We start from the raw sequence: 26,242 nt of genomic DNA, 5'->3' as shown, positions 1-26,242 counted from the left end.
CTACAGCATTATAAACAATGGCCAGGACACAAAGTAACCCAATGCCCACTACCAGATAAACAGAGAAAACTCCATTTGTATACACAGTGGAAGACTTGGCTACCTTTAAGAGAGATCCTGCCATTTGTAAAACCATAAATGAACCTATAGAATATTATGTTATGTAAAATAAGCCAGTATAGGACAACAAAAACCACACGTCCTCACTTATACACAGAAGTAAGAACAACTGAGCTCACAGAAGTAAACTAATGCTGGCTTCTAAAGGCTGGTGGGGGAGAGGGAAGAATGAGGAGACTGGTCAAAAGATATAAACTTGTAGTTCAAACAAGAAGAAAAAGGGCTGGGTCTGGTGGCATACACTTGTAATCTCAGCTACTCTTAAAGTGGAGGCAGGAGGATCTTGTGTTTTAGGCCAGCCTGGGAAAATTCTGACAGACCTTATCTCAAAAACAAAATGATGTAAGCCCCCCCAAAAAGTGGGGGGGAGGAAGGGATGGGGCATGATCAAGAGGTAGAGCACTTGCCTAGAATGAATGAAGCCTGAGGTTCAAATCCCTAGTACTGAAGTGTGTGTGTGTGTGTGTGTGGGGGGGGGGTCCAACACAGAAGTAAATGGTAAATATTTAAGGAGATGAATATATTAAGGAATTCAATTATTCCATAGTATATAAATGCATCATGGCTACAGGCATGGGGAATCTGGGAATCACAATGAGAAGCTGTTTGTGGTTTGGTTTCAACAGTGTGGGTCTCTCTCCGACACCTAACTTTGCCAAAGACACTGCTATCATGATGAAACGTCAAGAGCTCACCTCAATAAAAAATGGACATAGAGGGGTGCTATGGCATACACTTGTAATTCCACTGGCTCAGGAGGCAGTGGTAGAAGAATCACTTGAGCCCAGCCATTGAGAAAAGCCTAGGTAACAGAGTAAGACCTCATCTCACAACAACAAAGGGTTAAGGAAAAAAATGACATAACTGCTGAGCACCAGAGGCTCACACCTGTAATCCTAACTACTTAAGAGGCTGAGATCTGAGAATCACATTTTGAAGTCAGCGCAGGCAGGAAAGTCCATGAGACTCTTACTTCAATTAACCACCAGAAAACTAGAAGCTCAAAATGGTAGAACACTAGCCTTGAGAGAAAAAGCTCAGGGACAGTGCCCAGGTCCTGAGTTCAGACCCCAGCACTGACAAAAAAAAGACATAATTCTTTTTTTATTGTATTCCTAGGCACTGTCCTTGGGCTCTTTTTGCTCTACCACTTGAGCCACAGATCCACTTCCAGCTTTTTCTGTGGTTAATTGGAGAGAAGAGTCTCACCGATTTTCCTGCCCAGGCTGGCTTTGAACAGCAATCCTCAGATATCAGCCTCATAAGTAGCTAGAATTACAGGCATGTGCCATCAGCCCCTGGCTCTAAAAAACAAACAAACAAACAAAAATTAAGGCCACAATTACTAAAAATATTTGCTGTTTCCTACACCCACCCACCCACACCCACACACTGTGAGAGTTCAAAAGTTTTTATTCATTTTCTGGTCTTGGATCTAAGACAAAATAGCTTCTGGAAGCATTCAAAGGTATTGAACAAATTGTGATGGGGCCAGCCCATAACAGAGGAAGTTTCCAGTCAGAGAAGGTAGGAGCAGCAGGCTGAACCTGAGTAGCAGAAGGTCAGTGTTGATGTCACCTCACAAGAGATTGCAAAGACTGGGAAAAATAACTGTCCAGCACAGAACAGCCACCTAGAGCACTGTGGAAAGGCAAAGAGGTTGAAAGCAAAAGGCACCCCTACTCCCCCTTGGATGGGAAGAAGTAGGCCTCAGTATCTGCAAAACAGTCCTGTCTCCTTCTCTGTGCTCATCGAACCACATGCAATGCTCACAGCAGATCTGGATCACACAAACTGAGCTTCCTGGGCCTCTGCCAGCCAGGTCCCTAGCCCTGTCTCTCCATACCCTGGCAGGCCACATCCAGGTACTTCTTATACCCAGAGGGCTGCAGCAGAGAGGGTTGAGGAAAACATTGAGAACTGGAGCACAGGACCTCATCTCTGAATGTCCAGAATGAAGTGCTCAGGACTGGAGAAAAGCATGTAGCTGTCATCCAGAGGCTCCAGAAAACAAGTTGGCAATTACTCTCTGCCACAATTCTTTCACCAGTAAAACTATAGAAACAAGCTTTTGTGTTCTAAGTCCAAAGGCAGAGTTCTGTGACTGTTTCAAGATTGGCCTTGGCCAATGAGATCTGTGATCTTTGACTAGGGCTCTCCATGGAAACTGATCAAGTCACTCAAACAAAACCAAACCCATGTGTAACTGCTCAAACTGAGTAAGCCCTGAACAGGCAACAGGATACCATGAAGATCACAGAATGCCAACATGAACAATGGCTCTGTTTTCTTAAAAAAAAAAACACCAAACCATCATATATGATATTTAGCTACATGTAAAGATTCACTGCCACATTTTCTCGTGGCAGCAAACAGAAAATCAGTAACAGTGTGTTAGATAGTTAGAAACATGAAAAGATGGTTCCTAGATACTGGAAGAACCAACCATTGGACAATAAAGAACACGTTACTTCTTTTCTATCAAATTTGGTCTTTATGGATAAGTCAGGATGCCCTTCATGAGCCTTTGCATCTTACGTGTGTGTTGACTCAACTGTTTACACAGTAAAGAGCCCCACAAAAAGGACTTGCCCCGGGCTCCCACACTCTAGAGGCAGCCGTGGGCACAGGCTCCCATGGTCCCGGGTCCACTGCTGGGCATTATGGTTAGCACTGGCTGTGGTTGGCAGAGGACAGGTGTGTGCAATGGGGACAGTAATAGAACCTAGGAAGTGACATTACTTGGTGAGGCAGAGCTGTGCCAGCAGCTGTTAAGGGTCTAGCTGTAGGTGACCTGGTTGCTAGGATCTGTTATTCCAGTTGTTGCTCATAGTTGCTCAATATGACTCTTTTCTCATTTATGGCCACCTCCACCACCTCCCTTAGCCTCAGACTAGATCTTCACCTCCACAGCCCAGCTATCTGCAGCAGGCTCTGAGAACCTGAGTACCCAGGGCAGAAAAAAGGTAAATGAAGTAAGGGCTACAGTGCCACACAAACAAAACTTATCCCAACAAGTTGTAATAGACTCTGGATGTTTTCTGAAAAAAGGAAAGTTTTGGAGAAAGATACAGTCTTACCTTATATGGCATGGACTCAAAGAAGATGGATGTTGCTGAGACTTTCTTCTTGTCAGTCATGAAACCGTGAGTCAAGTGGCCCCCATCAGGCAGGTCCAGGCCCATGATACGCCCATGGGGCTCTACCAGGGCAGTGTATACTGCGAAGTTTGCAGGGGAACCTGTAATAGGGAGATCACAGGAGTCCATGATTCTTTCTTCCATGAGACACTAAGTGGTATCCAGGAGACTGGCCATTTGGCAGTGTCACCTAGGACTGGTGAAATATACCTGGCCATCACTACATACAACTTTCCTAAGACTTAAGAAGGATCCTGCACCAATCCCCTAGAGTAAATGGAGGGCAAGTTCAAGGGCAGAGCACTGTCTAGAAGGGGTAGGAGCTCAACAGCAACAGAGGGGGACACACAGGCCTCTCTCAATGAACATCAGCCCAGGCAACTTGACATGAAGGACTATCAGGCCCCTCTGGGCATAGCAATCACCTGAGTATGGCTGGACATTGACTCCCCAGCACTTAGGATCCAGATGGTAGGCCTGCAGCGCTCGCTTCTGACATAGTATCTCCAGTTCATCAACGAACTCATTCCCGCCATAATACCTATGGAGAGAAGCAGGGGCCCACATCCTTCACTGTTGCCTCCAATCTCTTGCCCAGCAGAGGTACAAAAAGCTCAGGAGTGGGCAGAGCATAAACAAGGGAAGTGAGTCTCAGCTCTTATCCTGCCCTAAAGTTGCTGAGGAGCCAATGAAACAGTAGCTGTGAAGACACCAGCTAATCTTCCAAGACACAAGGCAAAAGGTATTTATTCACAGTAGGAAGACACATCCTTGAGTGTCACCCTTACACTTCTACAGAGCTTCAGGGGTATCTCTGGACAGAATGGCAGTTTTATTCTTCAAGGTGATCTTTCTTTTCTGTTTCCATGGGAACACAAATGCAGAAATTTACAATCCCGTTGTCAAATTTAGTATTTTCAGCTGGACATGAGTAGCTCATGCCTATAATCCTAGCTACTTGGGAGGCTAAGAGTAGGAAGATAATAGGCTGGCTTAGACAGAAAAGTTTGTGAGGCCCACAGCTAGGTACAATCTGTCTTCCTAACCTATATGAAGATTGAGACTGGGAAGACCTCAGTTCTAGACCAGTCCAGGCAGAAAAGTTCCAAGCCTTCATGTCAACAGAGGGAATCTAGACATGATGACATATGTCTGTCTTCACAGAAACTACTAGAAGCCTAAAATATGCAGAGTGTAGTCCAGGTGCCAACCCGGGCAGGAAATGATACTCATCATTAAAAAGAAAAAAAAAAGTGAGGAACAGAGCCAGGTGGCTGAGATCTAAGAATAACAGTTCAAAGCCAGCCCAGGCAGGAAAGTCTGTGAGACTCTTATCTCTACCAAAAAGCTGGTAGTGGAGCTGTGGCTCAAGTGCTGGAACACTAGCCTTCAGCATAAAAGCTCAGAGACAGCACCCAGGCCCTGAGTTTAAGTCCAAGTACTGGCAGAAAAAAATAATTATTGAGAAATAGGGCTGGAGACATGGCAGTAGACCACCCACTTAGTAAGCTGAAGGTCCTGAATTCAAACAGCAGTACTGCGAACAACAACGAAAAGAAACACAAGGTTCAAGTTTTGGAGAATTTTGAATTTTAGATGCTTAACCAACAAGTCTTTGTAAATATTCCAAAATCTGAAACACTTCTGGTCCCAAGCATTCCAGATAAGGATGCTGAAATTGTTCTATAGGTTCCCTTTCACTCTGCACAGATGAGATAATGCTCATCGCCATCAGCCATCTCTATGGCATCCCTCATAGGACATGGACCTTAGATGCTGGACTGCACTCCTTACAGAGTGGTCTGCTATGCCAGAAGGCCCCAAAAGGGACTGTTAATGTGGCCCTGAGCATGCCCACTCCAAGAACATCTTGGCATCAGGCCAGGAGTTATAAGGGTTATGTGGAGAGCAGGAGTGGAGGAGAAAGTTCACACCTGGGAAGCTTGTGGTTTTCTGCAACTTACTGTTTAAATTCCACACTGATTTAGCACTTCACTACTATGTCAGAAAGCAGGAATTGGAGATATGCACTCACCTCTGCCCAGGATACCCCTCAGAGTATTTGTTATTTAAGCAAGAGCCTAGGGCCTCCAATACTGCGCGGCTGGCAAAATTCTCTGAAGCGATCAATTCCAATCCAACCTTCTGCCGGTTGCCTTCCTTCTTAATGATGTTGTAAACCTTACAAGAAGAAAACAAAGCTGTATACTGGGACGTTCCTGTTCAAAATTCTGCTCTGATCAAAGTATAATCTAAAGAGAAAAGATGCTACCACAGGTCCAAATTGTGCTCTAGAAGCTATTACCCAAACAACCACAATCAAGAAGACTACTGTAACATGTAAGGTATAGAATGTGTCTTCCTCAAAGGCTGCAACATTTGGGAATCTGAACTCAGAAAAATGACTTAAGAGAAAATTATCTTTAAGTATCTCACTTTTGTTTTCTGGTGGTACTAGGGTTAAACTCAGCACTTCATGCTTGCTAGGCAGGTGCTCTACTGCTGACTCATATTTGCAGACTTTTTCTTCTGTGCCAGGTCTGGGGCTTGAACTCAGGACGTGGACACTGTCACTGAGCTTTTATACTCAAGGCTAGCCATCTACCACTTGAGCCACAGTTCCACTTCCAGCTTTTGGGTGGCTAGTGATAGATAAATATCTTGAACTTTCCTGCATGTGCTGGCTTCAACTCAAGATCCTCAGATCTCAGCCTCCTGAATAGTTAGGATTACAAATGTGAGCCACTGGTGCTGGGCATGTGCTGACTATTTTTGAGATAAGATCATGGATTCTGGCCCAGGTACATGCCCAGCCTGTGATCCTCCTATTTTTTTTTTGTATCCCACTAGAGCTGGAATGACAGGCATATAGTAATGTGTCCAGCTATAGGTTGAAGAAAGGTCTGTCAACTTCTCTGCCTAGCCTGGCCTTAAACCATAATCCTTCTAATCTCAGCCTCCCAAGTAGCTAGGATTACAGGCATTAACCACTTGTACCTGGTTATATCTTATACTTTAAAAAAAATTTCACACATATCTTATTTTTTATGTCTTTTTTGGGGGGGAGTGGCTACTGGGGATTGAACCCATGATGATGCACTTGCTAGGCAAATGATTTTGCCACTGAGCTACATCTAGCCCACATATCTTGTTTTTACCCCATGTTCTCTTTCTTCCATGGACCTTCTTTCTTTCTTTTTTTTTTTGGCCAGTCCTGGGCCTTGGACTCAGGGGCTGAGCACTGTCCCTGGCTTCCTTTTGCTCAAGGCTAGCACTCTGCCACTTGAGCCACAGCGCCACTTCTGGCCATTTTCTGTATAGGTGGTGCTGGGGAATCGAACCCAGGGCTTCATGTATACGAGGCGAGCACTCTTGCCACTAGGCCATATCCCCAGCCCCTGGACCTTATTTCTTAAAGGGGAAAAAAATGTTTCAGTAGACTCATATAGAGGGAAAACAGATCAGTGATTGCCCAAAGATGTGGAGTTAGGAGAGGACTGGGGTAACAGCTAATAGGTTTTTGGGATAAAAATGTTCTAAATTTTAGACTGTGAATAAAAACAGTCCCTGACTTAAGATATTTCAACTTGTCAGATGCTGGTAGCTTACACTTGTAATCTTAGCAACTCAGGAGGCTGAGATCTGAGGATCACAGTTTGAAGCCAGCCCTGGCAGGCTTTTTTTTTTTGGGGGGGGGGCTGGTCCTGGGTCTTGAATTGTGGGCCAAATGCTGTCCCTGAGCTCCTTTTGCTTAAGGGTAGCATACCAATTGAAGTACAGCATCACTTGCAGCTTTTTCTGTGATTAATTGGAGATAAGAGCCTCATGAACTTTCTTGCCCAGGCTGGCTTTGAACTGTGATCCTCAGATCTCAGCCTCCTCACTAGCTAGGATTATAGGTGTGAGCCACTAGTGCCAGGCTCATGAGATTCTTATCTCTAATCAACCACCAAAAAGCCAGAAGTGGTGCTTGGATTCAAGTGGCCGAGCACTAGCCTTGAGTATTAAACCTCAGGGACAGTGCCCAGGCCCTGAGTTCAAGCTTCAAGCCCCAGGACCTGCACAAAAGAGAGAGAGAGAGAGAGAGAGAGAGAGAGAGAGAGAGAGAGAGAGAGAGAGAGAGAGAGATATTTCAACTTTACACTGGTGGGAAAGCACTATGCATTCTGTAGAAACTATACATTTTGAATTTAGATCTCTTTTCAGGCTAGAGACATGTGGTCCTGTCTTTTCTTTTGATGCTGGACTATAGCAATAACCCACAGCTCCCACTCAGCACCATGACTATGAGGGGAAACAACTGTCCCAAGAAGGTCTTGAACCCAGATCCTCCTAAGTACTGAGATTACAGATATGTGTCATTTTTTTTTTTTTTTTGGTGGTGGTAGTATGAGCTAGGAAAGCTCTCTACCACCTGAATCATTCCCTGAGACTTCCAATCCATTTGATTTAGAATATTTTCCACTTATGTATTTATCAAGATATAACCACATCCTAAACTGAAGGGCTTCTGTATGACAAAATCTCAATAAAACCTTGTAAGAAGTAATAAAGATGCTTGCAGGCATCTAAGCAGAAACATGCCCTGTGCAATATAAGAAAGGATCAACCTCAATGACCTCTCTTCTTGCTTTCCTCCACAGCACCTAGCACAGTGTTCTGAGATTTGAAGGAACTCATGCTGCTATAGCTATATTTACCCTCAAAGGACTTTTAACCAGTTTCTAAGTAACTGCCTCTCAATCTGGATTTTTTTTTTTTTTTGGTGGTGCTGGGTAGCAAACCTAGGGCCTCATACATGCTGGACTCTACCACTCTGCCTCTTTGCCACATTCCCAACCCTATGATCTGACATTCTTACAATAATAACAAAGCTGTCCACAATAGTTACTTTAGGACTTGAACTCATGATTTACAGGCTGGGGGTGCAGCTCAGTAGTAGAGCGTTTGTCTGTTTATTATGTGGGAGGCTTTGGGCTCCATCCTTAGCAACATACACATATAACCAAACACTGAAACAAAGGGGTCCCAATGTCAAATTGTGTGAAGACCACATAAATCTCACCTCAACATCACTCTCCTTGAGGGGCTGTACCAGCATCTTATCGTGGGAGGCCCACAGGGCAACATCCTTGTGGGCCCCATTGACTGGAGCCTTCTCCATCACACACTGGTTCAAAGTTGCCTAAAATATGAGAGAAGCATGAGTAGTATCCTACATTAAACTTAGACAAAGCTCTGCACAGCAATCTGGAAGTTCTCCTCAGTGGCTAAAGTGCTGACAGACTTTTAGCCTTTTCCTCAGAATGCTTGGTAAACACCAGAATAACCTATTGCAAAACCACTGTGGGCAACATTTGGCTCCTCTCCTCTGACCCAGCCCACCTGAAAGCTGTCTCCAATCAGGGCTTCCTACAGTAAGCCCATCTCAGATTTCTGGCCACTAACTTCTCTGACACAGCCATTCCTACACCTTGCCTCCTGTCCCCCAACAACCCCAAGGTCTTTGAAGGTAAGAACAGTTCCTTTAAAAAAAATGTTCCATAGTACACAGCACAAATGATCAAACAGACAAACTAATGATGTAAAAACAATTAGACTGGAAGGAATCTGGCTAGGCTCCCATAAAATAAGAAAAATTCTTAATTATTCTTTTCAGATTTTTCTGAGTGGTTACACAAATACATAAAGGACAGACAATTGGGATACTTCTTTCAAGATGCCCACCAGAGCATTTTATAATTTAAGTGAAGTAGACAGCAACTCTTCAATCTAGGCACATGTTTCCCAGACGCCAGCAACATGTACATGGGAGGTTTTTTTTTTTTTGTTTTGTTTTTTGCCAGTCCTGGAGCTTGAACTCAGGGCCTGAGCATTGTCCCTGGCTTCTTTTTGCTCAAGGCTAGCACTCTGCCAACTTGAGCCATAGCACCACTTCTGGCTGTCTTCTCTATATGTGGTGCTGAGGAATCGAACCCAGGGCTTCATGCATACAAGGCAAGCTCTCTTGCCACTAAGCCACATCCCCAGCCCTGCATTCCTGGAACTTTTAATGTGCTTATTTCAGCCTCGTTTCTAGTAATGAACATGAGACTCAGAGAAGGAAGGTATTTTAGTATAGGCTGCACAGTAAGTCCTTGTGGAGGGGAGCCAATCGGGCTCCTGGGAAGCTGCTAGTTATATATAGAACAATACTTGTTAGAATAAACAACTTCCTATGAGAATTATAGGTTCCCTAGAGTCAATGGATCATGTCCATAATCCTAGCTACTCAGGAGAATGTGGCAGGTGGATTGTAACTTTTAGGCCAGACTGGGCTACATGACAAGACTATGTCTCAAAAAGAAAAAAAAAGGGCTGGGGATATGGCCTAGTGGCAAGAGTGCCTGTCTCATATACATGAGGCCCTGGGTTTGATTCCCCAGCACCACATATATAGAAAATGGCCAGAAGTGGCGCTGCGTGGCTCAAGTGGCAGAGTGCTAGCCTTGAGCAAAAAAGCCAGGGACAGTGCTCAGGCCCTGAGTCCAGGACTGGCCAAAAAAAAAAAAAAGAACAGGTTAGACTCTCTCTCTCCTTGCCAGTCCTGGAGCTTGAACTCAGGGCCTAAGCACTGTCCTTGGCTTCTTTTTGCTCATGGCTAGCCCTCTACCACTTGAGCCACAGTGCGACTTCTGGCCTTTTCTTTCTGTTTGTGGTGCTGAGGAATCAAACCCAGGGGTTAATGCATGCTAGACAAGCACTCTACCACTAAGCCACATTCATAGCCCCTGCTTTTTTGATAGTTTATTGGGGATAAGAGTCTCACATGGGGCTGGGAATATGGCCTAGTGGCAAGAGTGCTTGCCTCGTATACAGGAAACCCTGGGTTCGATTCCCCAGCACCACATGTATAGAAAATAGCCAGAAGTGGCGCTGTGGCTCAAGTGGCAGAGTGCTAGCCTTGAGCAAAAAGAAGCCAGGGACAGTGCTCAGGCCCTGAGTCCAAGGCCCAGGACTGGCAAAAAAAAAAAAGTCTCACATGAACTTTTCTGACCAGGCTGGGTTTGAACCATGATCCTCAGATCTCAGCCTCCGAAGTAGCTAGGATTACCCCGGTGACTCAAGTTATAGAGTACCTACCTAGCAAGCACAAAGCCTTGAGTTCAAATCCAAGTGCCACTAACACCACAAACACCCCTCAAAAAAACCTCAAAACCAAAACCCATAAAAATACAGTAGACTGAATCCTCCTGTGTGCTTCTACAAAGAATTAGTTTTGAGATCAGTGGCATTTCCCATGTACAAGTTTAAGCATTCAAGACACGACCCTTCTTCAGCTAACAGCTGTCTGTTTTCCTGTGTTTCACCAGTGATTTGGTTAAATGCTCCTATAAACTTCACCTCAGCAAGTACTTATTGAGGACTGGGGGAGGAAGGAAGAACAAACCTGACTAGAGCCCTGCCCTTCCAGGGGAGTCCTCTGTATAAGGACAAGTACCAGTACTGGGGGTGAGAGGGCAAGAAGAAGAGGTTTCCATTAGGTAACCCAGAGGAAAGATACCTTGACTAAACAGATGCCACTCATGAGAGAACCCATTTTCAAGAGCACATGCATATAATTTGCTAAACAAAACCATTCAACAAATAGACTAAATATCACAGCAATCATCCTGTCTGGCCAGGCCACTAACAGAAACTATCATCTTGAACCAGAAAATTCCTAATTGGGGCTTTCAAAGCAGTCATTAACACAAGCGAGACATCATTAGGCTTAGAGCCATGCCCGCAAAACCAAAGTAGTTGGACTCCAGTGCCCACCAGGGAAGGCTCTCAGCCACAGCAGCAACACCTTGTGGAGACCACAACGGCTCCAGCAGAGGCGGTGACAGACCCTAAGGGGCTTTGGATGCCAGGCCCCAGAGCTTCTCTCACTGAGCTCAGCACTAAGGGACTACATGACTAGTGTGCAACCCTAGCAGCTCAATTTGCCCACACGTGAGAAAACCACACATCAGCAACAGAACCCAGTGGGAGCCCAGAGGAGCAGGCTTCTTTTAAATATTAACTACTGAAGGTTACAAAGGATTCAAAGGTGCCCTGCAACACTGAGGAGCTATTACCTAATCACTAAAAGACTAAAGTCCTGATGGAAACTTTTCTCTCCGGGAGAGCAGGCCTCCAATTGTGTAACAAATGGCATTTAGCTCAGTATGAAGGGGGAGAGACCACTTTCTATCCATGGAACCTTGATTCCACTTCAGCAGAATGACCTGCTGTCTTTTTGCCAACCCACAAGTCTTTTGTTGATTGAAGATAGTAGTTCTGAGCAAGGTTACTCCCTCACTTGAGTGGTCTGCTCTCACTACTCTTTTGAGATTTCCACCTAGTTCCTTTTACCATGTGGAATCAAATAACCCTTATATCTGAGGAACATTCATTCCTTCCTAGTGTTAGAACATACTTATAATAAAACCGTAATCTCATGCTAGGCATCAGTGGCACACACCATACAAATCCAGGAGATTCTAATCTCTAATGAACCAACAAAATGTCAGAAGTGGAGGTGTGGCTCACGTGATAAGAGTGTCAGCTATAAGCAGAAAAGCTAAGCTCTGAGTTCAAGCCCTAGTACTGGAGCAAACCTCTTCCCCCAAAAACAACCTGGAGATGGAGGGGCAGGGAAGGAACTAGGGAGGGAGGAAGGTGGGAGAAAAATGAGAGAGGAGGTAGCAAGTTTGATAAGAAATGTACTCACTGCCTTATGGATGAAACTGTAACCCCTCTGTACATCACTTTGACAATAAATAAATAAATAACCCAAATGATAGTTTTCCTTCTTTTCTTTTTTCTTTTTTTGCTGGTCCTGGGCTTTGAACTCTGGGCCTGAGCACTGTGAATAAATGAATTTTGCTCAAGGCCTACCACCCACATGAGCTACAGCACCACTTCTGGCTTTTTCTGTGATTAATTGGAGATAAGAGTTTTATGGGGCTGGGAATATGGCCTAATGGTAAATTGTTCGTCTCATATACATGAAGCCCTGGGTTTGATTCCTTAGAACCACATAAACAGAAAAAGCGCAAGTGGTGCTGTGGCTCAAGAGGTAGAGTGCTAGCCTTGAACAAAAAATCCAGGTAGACCCATCAGAGGATCACAATAGCTCAACAGCTATGTACATATTATATAAGATGAGGCTTTTTTTTTTTTTTTGGCCAGTCCTGGGCTTGGACTAAGGGCCTGAGCACTGTCCCTGGCTTCTTTTTGCTCAAGGCTAGCACTCTGCCACTTGAGCCACAGCGCCACTTCTGGCCATTTTTTGTATATGTGGTGCTGGGGAATTGAACCCAGGGCTTCATGTATACGAGGCAAGCACTCTTGCCACTAGGCCATATCCCCAGGCTAAGCAAAATTGACTCCAAAAGATGGAAACAGAAGGATTTTATTGTTGTTGTTATGTTTAATGTACTAGGTGAATTTCCTATGGCATAGCCCCCATGGTCACTGTATATGATTTTAGTACATTGGATATTGTACATATGCTTATCTGAACTAGGGAAGGGAAAGAAAAATGAGGGAGGGTATAACAAATATGACAAGAAATGTACTCACTACTTTATTATGTAACTGCAACCCCTCTGTACATCACCTTGACAATAAAATATAATTAAAAAAGAAAAAAGAATCCGGGGACAGTGCTCAGACCCTGACTCCAAGCCCCAGGACTAGCAAAAGTAAAAATAAAAAAAGAGTCTTATGGACTTTGCTGACTGGGCTGGCTTCAAACCAAGATCCTCAGATACCAGCCTCTTGAGTAGCTAGGATTATAGGTGTGAACTATGAGTGCCTGCGAAAACCACATTTTTCTCTAGTTCTAAATTCGCTTTTTTTTCTGGTACCAAAACAAGTTTGAATTATTTATTCTAAGAGTCCAAGATTTTTGTCTCATTTCAAGTAAATCTACTATATTCTGGGTCATTCTTAGTTATAACAAGAAAGAGGAAAGATCTTGAGAACATATACTTTAACGATTGGGGGGGAGTAATCTCATTTTTTGTGCCTATCCTGGGGCTTGAACTCAGAGCATAGGTGCTGTCCCTAAGCTTTTGTCCTCAAGACTAGCATTCTACCAGCATTACAAGCAAGAACGACCAACACCCAGTGAAAACAGTCATTATCTAATACTACTTTCAGGTAAGACTATAATATTATAATATATATTGCATATTGTAACTATATAGTTTATATATTATAGTATAGTTATTATAACGGCACTTTTTCTTAAGATCTGGAGACTGGCCAAAAAAACAAACAAACAAACAAAAAAACAACCCACTGAGCTGGGAGTGTGGCCTAGTGGTAGAGTGCTTGCCTAGCATGCACAAAGCCCCAGGTTAGATTCCTTGGTACAACATACACAGGAAAAGCCAGAAGTGACGCTATGGCTCAAGTGGTAAAGCGCTAGCCTTGAGCAAAAAAAGCTGAATTCAGTCCCCAGTACTTTCGATAAACAAATACACCTACACAAGATAGTACTGTGTATGGTGGCACACACCTGTAAGCATACCACTATGGAGGCTAAGGTAGGATGATTCCAAGTTGGGAGACTAATCTGGGCCATACAGAAGATCCTATCTCAAAACAAAATTTAAAATAATACAGATGATTAGGGGTGATGGTGACTATGAGGGCAATAAATGGTGGGGTTACTTCAGACAGGTCCAGGGGAAGTGCCTGGTCTGAAACCTGAAAAATGGAAAGGAGCCAAGCACAGATTTGAGGCAACAATCTAAGCAGAACACACACAGGGACAGGAAGATATCGGAGGCAAGCACTTTTTACTTTTTTTTTTTTTGCCAGTCCTGGACTTAGACTCAGGGCCTGAGCACTGTCCCTGGCTTCTTTTTGCTCAAAGCTAGCACTCTGCCACTTGAGCCACAGCGCCACTTCTGGCCATTTTCTGTATATGTGTTGCTGGGGAATGGAACCCAGGGCTTCGTGTATAGGAGGCAAGCACTCTTGCCACTAGGCTATATTCCCAGCCGCGGGACAGGAAGATATCTAAAGATCAGAAACCCGGATAATGTGGCTGAAGCCTAGGGAGCAAAGAGTGCCTCATAAAAGAGATTCAACAGCCACAAGATAAGACAAGCCAGAAGGAATCCTTACTTTGATATTATAGATGTGATAAATGTCAGTGTTTTCTAGAAACTTTGGTCTTGGCTATGTCTCCCTATTTGTGAAATCTGAAACGAATAGTCAGTAGAAGAAAAGCTCGATTCCTTTTGTAAAGGAGCAGATGGACATGTGACAAGATTCTCCCAAGGGGCCCCCAAGAGGAGGTGCATATTGAAGTATACCACAAGAAGGGTAGGGGTTGCCCACTTATAATCCTAGCTATTCAGGAGGCTGAGAGCTGAGGATCAAAGTTAAAAGTCAGCCTGGGACAGGAAAGTCTGTGATACTCTCATCTCCAACTAATCAGCTAGAAGTAGAGCTGAGGCTCAAGTGGTAGAGGCCCAGCCTTGAATGGAAAAAAGCTAGGAGACAGTGCCCTGAGTCCAAGCCCCCAATGGGCACAAGGGAAAAAAAGGTGATGGAAAAAAAGGTGTTAAATTCTGGCTTCAAAACCCATTCTGCATCTAACTTATAAAGATAAGGACATTCTGAAGCTGGCTATGAGTTAGTTACAGGAGACACAGACATAAGCACTCAGAACAGTTGCAAAGCAGAGCAAATAAACACTCTGGCAATCATTAAAGAAGCCTTAGGTACTGTCCCTTTTCTGGGAACCCCTGATGAGCACTCCAGCCAACACAGCTGCTCACTGCAACCCCTGCCACTACAGTGTGGATAATTTCTGCAGACCACAGTCCCTCAGGTGAGACATGACCTTCACAAGGAGTTAAGAAACTAAGAAGTCACTGGTGAGGTCACCAGCCTCCCTACATGTCCCAGTCTTACCTGGGACTATGTGGATCCAGCCATGGGCTGCTGAGGCAATTATCTCATTGAAGACACTGAGTGTCTCACAAAGGAGAGCTAGCTTATCTAAAGTCACAGAACAGTAAGGGTCAGAATCTGAGTTGGTATCCTTTAATTCTTTCCAGAACACGGGGAACCAATCACAATCACCCACATCCCTTGCCTTGTTCCCTCTAATAGAAATTAAAAAAATTACATTCCACAGGAACACAAACTGGTGTTTCCAGTCCAGCAACTGCCAGTGAAGAAGACACAAATCTGCACTGCCCTCACAGCTGACCAGAGGAACACTTAACTCCCAGAACCTCGAAATATAGGCACTGAGCCAAGAACCAGACATTGCAACATTTGTTTCCTGGGTCTGAGCATGCCAGATTGCAGACGAGAGATATCTGGGCACATGCCAAGGCAGACATCACGTACACAACGGCCAAGAGAGAGGGCTTGCGGGCTTTCAGAAGCGGACTTCATCTGGAGCTCCGTTTTCACCCGGGTCTCACTTTTCTCTTCTGCAAAACGGGGATAAACATTTGCTGGCGCCCTACCAGCAGCTCAGTAGTGCCGGTCCGCAGACTAAGGGGAGGGCCAGTCCTCAATTCCGAAATGCACAAAGCTAAAACATGGTTCAGCAAAAGCAGCTACTTTTGCCTACAATCTTTTATTTATTTATTTATTTATTTATTTTTATTTATTTTTTGCCAATCCTGGGGCCTGGACTCAGGGCCTGAGCACTATCCCTGGATTCTTTTTGCTCAAGGCTAGCACTCTGCCACTTGAGCCACAGCGCCACTTCCGGCTTTTTCTATATATGTGGTGCTGAGGAATCGAACCCAGGGCTTCATGTATGCGAGGCAAGCAGTCTACCACTATTCCCAGCCCCTACAGTCAATCTTCACATGCCCGCCTAAGGCGACTGGCCACCGCCTCCGTGACACCCATGTGCCCAAGACCGGGACGCTGAGGCCCGGGCGCTCACCAACCGCTCCCGCGTGGCTCCAGCTTCCCAGACGTGGGAGCCAGGAGGGCAAGCGACGACCCCGCAGCTGGACCGGGAGGCCGGGGTCCTCACTCGGACTCAGGCTGCCCACCTACCCGAACGCGGCGGCTCCCCCACGTGTCTGGCGACGCCTTGACTTTAAATTGTCGCCGGTCTCGCCGGGACCCAGACACCCGCCGACTGGTAACTCCGAACCCGCCACGTGACCCACGGCACCCGCCAGGAACACAAACTTGGCGCGAAGCTACTCACAGCCTACAAGGACGCTACGGAGCTCCCCGCCCCCCGCGCCTCACAGAGGACCAATCAGAGAGCCCATCCAGACAGCCTGCCCCCAAACGCCCAGGCATCATTGGTTGTGGGATGGAGGTGGGCGGAGCTATCCCGGATCTGGGCTGGGAGGGGCCGGGTAGTGCAGCTGCTCACCTCTGGCCGGGGCAAGGCTTGAGGCACCGTTGAGCTCTGAAGTCAGGAGGTGGGGGAAGGAGGGAGGTTTCCTGGAAGACATCACCTAAGCTTCCGGGTTGTTGGGTGAAGCTTATTATTTATCTTTGTAACTTTTCCATAGCTCTCCTTTCTGTTAACAGGTGGTCATTTAAATAGGCCCATCGTGGGTTCTAACCCACACTAACAGTAATAGAATCCTAGACAGGTCAACTTTACCTTTTATCTTTTTTTTCATCATTGATTTGGAAACAATTCCATCTGCTTTTCAGGGTTGTGAAGAGGATTAAAACACTGAGCACATATAACAAGGACTTGGTAAATACTAGCTTTTGTTAATAATAGCTTAATCCTGGAGTGGTGGTATATGCCTGTAATCTCAGCACTTAAGAGGCTGAAGCAGAAGGATTGATCTCAAGTTCCAGGCCAGCCTGGGCTGCATGGAGAGACCTTGTCTCACAAGAAACAAAGTAGGAGTAGTAAAACTTGCCTAGCACATGCAAGGACATGAATTCTATCCACACACATGCACACACACACACACAAACACACACAGATACACACAAATGAATATATATATATATTTTTTTGCCAGTCCTGGGCCTTGGACTCAGGGCCTGAGCACTGTCCCTGGCTTCTTTTTACTCAAGGCTAGCACTCTGCCACTTGAGCCACAGTGCCACTTCTGGCCGTTTTCTATATATATATGTGGTGCTGGGAATCGAACCCAGGGCTTCATGTATACGAGGCAAGCACTCTTGCCACTAGGCCGTATCCCCAGCCCCTGAATAAAATTTTTTAAAGCTGTATAATACAGCAGTAATATTGGGAAAGTCGGCAACTAGAAATGGTGCCCACCAGCTAGACATCAGCAAGAAATGAGAAAAATAGCGGTGTCCATCTTTTTCCTTACTATAATGAATTACCTGAGAAAAGATGTCAGGTGCTGGTGGCTCATGCCTGTAATCTTAGCTTCTCAGGAAGCTGATATCTGAAGGTGGTGGTTTGAAGCCAGCCAGGGGTAGGAAAGCCCATATGACTCTTCAATTAACCACCAAAAAACCAGAAGGGGAGCTGTGGCTCAAGTGGTAGAGTGCTAGCATGGAATGAAAAAGCTATATGACAGGACCCAGCCCTGAGTTCAAGCCCAATACTGACATATATACACACATACAAACACAAAAAGTTTAGCTGATGGTTGTGAGCTAAGGCAGGGCACTAGGCTCTTGTGAAGAGCACCACGATGGCAGTAACAAGAGATGATAACACAGAATAGGAGGCCAGAGAGTGGTTCAAGAATTAAGCTTCTTACAGCAAGTCACCATTTACTCTCTCCAAAACTAAGTTAGGGTTCCTTAAAAGCTACCCTGATCACTTGTAATGGCAGCAGTCTGATGACCTAAGCACCTCCTACTAGGCTTCACCTCTTAAAGGTCCTACTACCTCTTAACATTGTGTCACTGGGGACAAGCTTCTAACACAAGAACACTGGGAGGATACATGAACCATAGCAATGACCAAAGTGGTACCAACCTAGCTTAATATCAGCTTTGATTTTTTTTCCCCTAAAGGTATGCATAGGTGTGAGAGAAATGAATGTGCTCTGTAGCCCTGACCTATCTGAGCCTTAGTCAAAATCACATTGGTCTCTCATTCTCTTGCCCTCTTCTCTTGGACTTGGGACTCCCAGACTCCATCTATGGTCTTTGTTACTCTCTTTCCCAGTCTCCTCAGACCAGCTCATCCACTCTTCAGACTGACACACAAATGCTGGATGAGAGCTAGAGACAAATCTTGGGGTGGGAGTGTGAGTAGAAGTTAGGGTGAACAAGCTGAGGTCTGGTGAGTGCAGTAGAGCAAACAAGACTAGCCTGTCCATTGTTGCATTTGTAACATCAGGCCACTTCTTTGTCTTTTTACTAGTCAGCAAAATATTAAAATTAAAAAAGGAACTCAAAACTCCACTGTCATCACTTCTTTATGCTACCATGTGAAAGCATTGTATAAATATGGAAAGAGAGTCAGGATAGAATCAAGACTCTTGGAGAAAGCACATTGATCAAGAGGGTCCTATGATTTCCCTGTCTTGGTGCTTGGAGGCCACTGATAAATGCAAGCTGCAAGGAGGCAGGACTGAACAGGGGCTGCTGGTCTGGGTGAGATGAGGGATGGACATCAAACCTGGCAAGTCTGTGGCACAGAGAGGAAGGGGTTATTCGGATGATAAGCTCTGGAAAACAGTGTTGGGTTCCCTTTGAGTTCTTGCCAACAACACATTGAAAATTCGATGTAGATTATTAGAGAATTTTAAGCTAAAATTCCCAGGGATCACACCAGGCAGGAAGACGCTCAATCTCTGACAAGCTGGAATGTGAGCCAGGGTATACAGTACAGTCCTAAAAGCATGACTTAGTAATAAATCTAAATGACCCTGCAGTTAACCACTCTACATTTGTCTTAGCAAAGCTACAAAACAAGCTCCAGAAACAGCAAGGTTAGGGCTGGGGATATAGCCTAGTGGCAAGAGTGCCTGCCTCGGATACACGAGGCCCTAGGTTCGATTCCCCAGCACCACATACACAGAAAACGGCCAGAAGCGGTGCTGTGGCTCAAGTGGCAGAGTGCTAGCCTTGAGCAAAAAGAAGCCAGGGACAGTGCTCAGGCCCTGAGTCCAAGGCCCAGGACTGGCCAAAAAAAAAAAAAAAAAAGAAACAGCAAGGTTATAGAAGACTCAGCCCCATCAGCAACCAGCAGTACAAAATGACTTTCATAGAGCACCCCACACTGGGAAAGCAGGTCACCCATACTTTTCAAGTTACCAAGGAAGATGTACCATGATGAATCAAATCCTAGGTCAAACGTGTCAACCAATTTCAAAACCTTGAATTTGTACAATATGTTTTCTGATTACAGAAATAAACTAGAAATCAGCAATGGAAAGAAAGTATGAAAATCCAGAGCACTTAAATACTTAAATAACACACTCTATAAAGCACATTTTTTAAAGAGAACATCTCAGGAAAAAAAAATTTAAAAAATCAAAAGGAATGGAAATGGAAATAGTGTCAGGTGCTGGTTGCTCACTCCTGCAATCCTAGCTACGCAGGAGGCTGAGGTCAAAGGATCACAGTTCAAAGCCAGCCTGGGCAGGAAAATCAGTGAGACTCCTATCTCTAATTAACAAACCAGAAGACTAGAAGTGGAGCTATGGCTCAAAGTGGTAGAGCGCTAGTCTTGAGTGGAAAAAGCTCAGGGACAACACCCAGGCCCTGAGTTCAAGCCCTTCCCCCACCCCATCACCACTACCACCAAAAACACTCAGGCCCTGAGTTCAAGTTCCACTGTGCACACGTGTGTGCGTGCGTGCGTGCACACACACACACAATGGAAATAGTACATTTTAAAAACTAAGGGAACAGACTGGGAATGTGGCTCAGTGGTAGAGTGCTTGTTTAACAAGCATAAAGCCCTGGGTTCGATTTCTCAGTACCACACAAATGGAAGAAGCTGGAATTGGCACTATGGTTTAAGTGGTAGAGTGCTAACCTTAAACAAAAGAAGCTCAGGGACAGTGCCCAGGCCCAGAGTTCAAGCCCCATGACTGGCAAGCCCCATGACAACAACTTAGGGAACACATGTCAGGCATCAGTGACTCATGCCTAACTACTCAGGTAGTTGAGATCTTAATATCCTATTTGAAGCCAGCATGAACAGAAAAATCCATGAGACTCTTAATTCCAATTAACTAGCAACAAACAGACAAACTGGAAGTGGAGCTGTCTCTCAAGCTATAGAGCACCAGCCTTGAGCAAAAACGTTAAGCTCAAGAGTTCAAGTCCTAATATGAGTGCACGCACACACACACACATACACACACATACACAACACTGTCTATATCAATTCCACATCTTGTTACTAGAAATTAAATCCCCTAACCTCTAAGCTTATTCATACATAATGAGATCAGGGTCTTAGAGAAAATGAAATAAAGATTTCTTAATTTTGACAAGCAGAATGAAAACGAGTGAGCTATTATCTGGAACTAGAGCTTTGGGGGTGCAGGGTAAAGGAGGGTTTTATAAGAAAGCCCAGAAACAAGCAGCTTCCGCATGTGGACATACAAGCTGATGATTGACTTCAGGCTGGACGGTGGCCTTGGGCTGCTCATTTCTTGATATGCTGGCCCATCTCCAGAGTTGAATTCCTTGCTGTCCAGAATGTTCCTTCATTCCATGGTTAGTAAGATAAAGAGAGGTGTTTGCCTGAAGCTGTAAAGACATTCCTTCATGTAGGAAAAGCAGGGTGGAAAGTACACACACACACACACACACACACACACACACACACACACACACCCCATACCTGTCTCTTTAAAATGTATAAAACTGTGGGCTGGGGATATAGCCTAGTGGCAAGAGTGCCTGCCTCGGATACACGAGGCCCTAGGTTCGATTCCCCAGCACCACATATACAGAAAACGGCCAGAAGCGGCGCTGTGGCTCAAGTGGCAGAGTGCTAGCCTTGAGTGGGAAGAAGCCAGGGACAGTGCTCAGGCCCTGAGTCCAAGGCCCAGGACTGGCAAAAAAATAAATAAATAAATAAATAAAATAAAATAAAATGTATAAAACTAAAAGTACCCTGATTAGTTATTTTTGTTTGTTTGTTTTTGCCAGTCCTGGCCCTTGGACTCAGGGCCTGAGCACTGTCCCTGGCTTCTTTTTGCTCAAGGCTAGCACTCTACCACTTGAGCCACAGCGCCCCTTCTGGCTGTTTTCTGTATATGTGGTGCTAGGGAATTGAACCCAGGGCTTCATGTATATGAGGCAAGCACTCTTGCCACTAGGCCATATTCCCAGCCCCCTGATTAGTTATTAAACTAAAAGTACAGTTGTAAACATTCAAGTGTCTGTTCCTGACAAAGTGTATCACTTCAAGAAATCGCTTTAATCGGGTGTCAGTGGGCTTATACCTGTAATCCTAACTACTCAGGAGGCTGAGATATGACAATCATAGTTTAAAGCCAGCCCCAGAAGGAAAGTTTGTGAGACTCTAACCTCTAATTAACCACCAGGAAACTGGAAGTGGTGCACTGTGGCTCAAAGTGATAGAGTGCTAGCCTTGAGCTGAAGAGCTCAGAGAGAGCTCCCAGGCCCAGAGTTCAAGCCTCATGACTGACCAAAAAAAAATTGCTTAAAAAAAATTGGAGGCTAGGAAGGTGGCTCAGTGGTAGAGTGCTTGCCTAGCATGCATGAGTCCCTGGTTTTGATTCCTCAGCACCACATACACAGAAAAAAAACAAAAAAAAGGCTGGAACTGGCGCTGTGGCTCAAGTGGTACAATGCTAGCCTTGAGCCAACTCAGGGACAGTGCCTAGGCCCTGAGTTCAAGCCCCAGGACTGACACACACACACACACACACACACACACACACACACACACACACACTTGCAATGTTTCCAAGCTCCTTTTATGATGTCACTGAGTATTGCCATGATAACAAAGGCAGATGAAGGTAGTACCAACGTGGTGGTAGATAGGGCCACATGGTGGACACTTGTAATCACAGTGCTCAGGAAGTGGAAACAAGAGATTGAGAGTTCATTACCAGACTGGGATACATTGTGAATTGAAAGCCAGCTTGTGCCTGCTTCAATAAATAAAAGAGTACCAAAAAAGTACAAAAAAAGAAATCTACAGACACATATCTTTAATATAGCATGTATATGGGTGTATTATAGACTAGGACAGTGTGCTGGAGGGATGATTCAGTAGTACACTGCTTAACCAAATGCAAGGCCCAGAATTTAAACCTCTAAATCTCCTCCTCCCCTCCACTCCCCTGCAAAAAGGGCCAGGCTATAACTCTGTAGCTAGATGTATGCTTAACATGTATGAGACCATGGGTTTAATCCCCAGCACCAAAATAATAACAATGTGTCAGTATATAAACAATTATATATCATAAAATATATTTGGTGGTGAGCACCTGTAACTTTAAGCTGAAGTTACAGGCAGAAGAATCATTATCCAAGGCTAGCCCCCCAAGCCTAATCTTGAGATCCTATCCAAAAATAACAAATAGTGAAGAGCTAGGGGTAGAGGTATCACTCAAGTGCTAGAGTACCTGTTTAGGAGGCTCAAAGCCCTGAGTTAAGGCCCCAGTATTTCTTTTTAAAAGTGTTTTTTTTGGGGGTGGTATGTAGGAGGATAGCTCAAGTAGTAGTGTGTGGAGCCCTGGGTAGAATCTCCAGTATGGCAAAAACAAACACATGACAATTTGTTTTTAAAGAAACAAAGAAAAAAAGCTAATAGGGCTGGGAATATGGCCTAGTGGCAAGAGTGCTTGCCTCCTATACATGAAGCCCTGTGTTCGATTCCCCAGCACCACATATATAGAAAACGGCCAGAAGTGGTGCTGTGGCTCAAGTGGCAGAGTGCTAGCCTTGAGCAAAAAGAAGCCAGGGACAGTGCTCAGGCCCTGAGACCAAGGCCCAGGACTGCCCCCCCCCCCAAAAAAGCTAACAAAGTCTAGGCAGAAAATATTTATCTACATTGTTCTATACCTGACCAAATGAATAACATCCCAAAAGCAATGATGTTGAAACAGCTTCTACAATGGTGGGTATGGTGGTGTACACTTGTCTGCCATTCTAGCACTGGGGAGTCTGAGGCAGCAGAATCCTATATTTTAGGCCAGCCTGGGCTACATAGCAAAGCCCTAACACACACACACACACACACACACACACACACACACACACACACACACAGTGGGCAGCTCACACCTGTTGTAATCCTAACTACTCAGGAGGCTGATATCTGAGGACCAAGGTCCAAAGCCAGCCTGGGCAAAAAAGTCTGTGAGACTCTTATCTCCAATTAACCACCAGAAAACCAGAAGTGGTGCTGTGGCTCAAAATGGTAGAGCACTAGCCTTCAGAAAAAGAGCTCAGGAACGGTTCCCAGACTGCAAGTTCAAGCCTCATAGCTGACAACACACACACACATACACACACACACACACACACATACACACACAGAGTCCAGTTTTCACAATTACACTATAGTATTTAAAGGGAAACATAAAAAGAATAAGGAAAGACATTCATAAAATCAAAAGCAGTTTCTTGAGAAAAATGAACAAAAACTGACTGGGCATGGTGACATGTCTATACTGACAGCTGTTTTAGAGGATGAGATTCCTGTTGATGTCAGTCTAGACGAAAGTTTAGTGAGATTTCCATCTTTTGTTTTTGTTTTTGCCAGGACTGGGCCTTGAACTCAGGGCCTGAGCACTGTCCCTGGCTTCTTTTTGCTCAAGGCTAGCACTCTACCACTTGAGCCACAACACCATTTCCGGCTTTTTCTATACATGTGGTGCTGAGGAATCGAACCCAGGGCTTCATGTATACAAGGCAAGCATTTTACCACTAGGCCATATTCCCAGCCCAAGAGCCCCATCTTAACAACAACAACAACAAAATCTGGGTATGATTGTACATACCCGGTTGTCACATTAGCTACAAGGGGAAGCATAAATAGTAGTCCAGGCCAGCCCAGGTATAAAGCAAGATATAGTATCTCAAAATCAATCAGAGCAGTCAGGCACTGGTAGCTCATGCTTGAATCCTAGCTACTCAGGAGGCTGAGATCTGAGGATCATGGTTCTAAGCCATCCCGGGCAGGAAAGTTTGTGAGACTTTTATCTCCAATTAACCACCTAAGAACTGGAACGGGAGCTGTGGCTCCAAGCAGTAGAACACTAGTCTTGAGCAGAAGAGGTCAGGTACAGTGCCTAGGTCCTGCATTCAATCCCTATGACCAACCAAAAGACAAAAAAATCAAAACAGGGATGGAGGAGTGGCTGATGTAATAGAGAACCTTGAGTTCAAATCCCAGTACTACCAAAAAATCCTACCACTTAAAGCACACAGTTGTACAGAGAGAGAGGGCTGCTTCACCTACACTTGAATCAACTACACACAAACACACACACACACACACACACACACAAAATAGGTGACAGCAAAATACACATTGTAAGGTTCACTCCATCAGGCTCTGGTGGGGATTTTTCTTCTTCTTTTATGCCTATTCTAGCTTATCACCCCATCAGAACTGCCCGTGGTGACATCTGCTTAGAAAATGACATACCTAGGAAGTCCTTGTCTTCAAATGTGAACCCAAAAAGTTCATGTGCTGGAAAGTTACTCCTCAAATTTATATGTGATTCATATTTAGAGGTGGTACCGTGAGGCAGTAATTAGTATTCAATGATGTCATGAGGGTGGGGCCTCCAAGGTGGCATTAATGGCTTTGTGAAAGGAGTTTCCATGGGATGCCTGCTACCATGTTATGATGAAGCAGGAGGCCCCCACCAGAGGCACCACCAGGTTCTGGGACTTCCCAGGTTCCAGAAATAGGACCCAAATAAATTTCTACTCTTTATCAGTGCTTGGTTTCAAAGGTTTTATGATAGCCACAGGAGATGCTTTTTTCCTATTCTATAGAGTAGAGGATTGTGTCCTCATATACATTTCCCTAGCCTGAACATTTGATAGGTGTAGCTCAGTGGTATGGAGCTTGCCTAGCATGTGTGAGCCCCTGGGTTTGATCCCCAGCACACCAATTAAGCATATTTGCTCAGTCCATGTTCCTCCCTGCTTTGAGCTTCTCATCACAGAAAAATGCTGTCCTTCCCCCAAAGAATCCCATTCCTGAGCTGACAACAGGATTTCAGGAAGAACTCATGCAAAGGGTAGGACAAAGGAGTCAAGCCAGCATTTTAAATTCTTCACAGTACAAACTGGAATTACACCCAGGAGTCACTCTCTACAGAGAACACCCAATTCCCAGCCAGCCTCCTGTCCAGAGAGGCTTAGAGATGTTCATTTCATTAGTGTGTGTGTGTGTGTGTGTGTGTGTGTGTGTGTGTGTGTGTTGGTACTGGGGCTTGAACTCAGGACTTGGTCTTCTCGTTTGGCTGCTTTTGCTTAAAGCTGATGCTCTACCACTTGAGTGACACCTTTTCATATGGATTTTGCTAGTTAAGTGGGGATAGAAGTCTCACACACTTTCCTGCCCACGCTGGCTTTGAACCCAGAACCTCAGATCTCAGCTTCCTGTTTCATTTCATGATTCCTCTCCCAAAGTGCACTGACCTAAGTTCAGAAGCCTGAGCAGTGGTCACCTTCAGTTGCTGCTGCATCCCCTTGGTCATAAAGGAGTAGTCAGGACATGTGGGGCTGTGGGGTGAGGGAGGAGCTGGAATATGTCCTAAGTCAGGGACCACTTGGTGACCATGCTAATCACGAGCCTGTGAACCACAGGTTCCTAGGTCCTCTATTTTTTTTTGTTGTTGTTGTTGGTCATGGGGCTTGAACTCAGGGCCTGGGTGCTGTCCCTGAGTTTTTTGTTTGTTTGTTTTTTTGCTAAAGACTAGTGCTCCACCACTTTGAGCCACAGTGCCACTTCTGGTTCATTGGAAATAAGAGTCTCACAGACTTTCCTGACCAGGCTGGCTTTGAACCGTGATCCTCAGATCTCAGCCTCCTGAGTAGCTAGGATTACAGGTCTG

The 26,242-nt window shown here is 45.0% G+C and overlaps 1 protein-coding gene across 2 annotated transcripts in view; it reads right to left on the bottom strand.

Annotated features, from left to right (window-relative positions):
- Window positions 1–26,242, bottom strand: part of Shmt1 (serine hydroxymethyltransferase 1) — a 46,608-nt gene that overhangs the window by 10,596 nt on the left and 9,770 nt on the right. Inside the window, exons 1-5 of one of the 2 annotated variants that reach the window (XM_048366683.1) lie at window positions 16,317–16,475; window positions 8,326–8,445; window positions 5,296–5,441; window positions 3,686–3,801; window positions 3,201–3,361 (exon numbers count right to left, since the gene is read on the bottom strand). In XM_048366683.1, the coding sequence (XP_048222640.1) occupies window positions 3,201–3,361; window positions 3,686–3,801; window positions 5,296–5,441; window positions 8,326–8,424 (522 nt within the window). In that variant the 5' untranslated portion in view covers window positions 8,425–8,445; window positions 16,317–16,475. Of the gene's footprint in view, window positions 1–3,200; window positions 3,362–3,685; window positions 3,802–5,295; window positions 5,442–8,325; window positions 8,446–16,316; window positions 16,476–26,242 lie in introns of those variants that run through there. The other variant, XM_048366684.1, reaches the window with a different exon arrangement.

The sequence above is a fragment of the Perognathus longimembris genome, chromosome 17 (assembly GCF_023159225.1).
Source record: "Perognathus longimembris pacificus isolate PPM17 chromosome 17, ASM2315922v1, whole genome shotgun sequence".
NCBI lineage: Eukaryota > Metazoa > Chordata > Mammalia > Rodentia > Heteromyidae > Perognathus > Perognathus longimembris.
The sequence above is the reverse complement of the archived record's forward strand: the minus strand, read 5'-3'. Positions and strand labels throughout refer to the sequence as shown.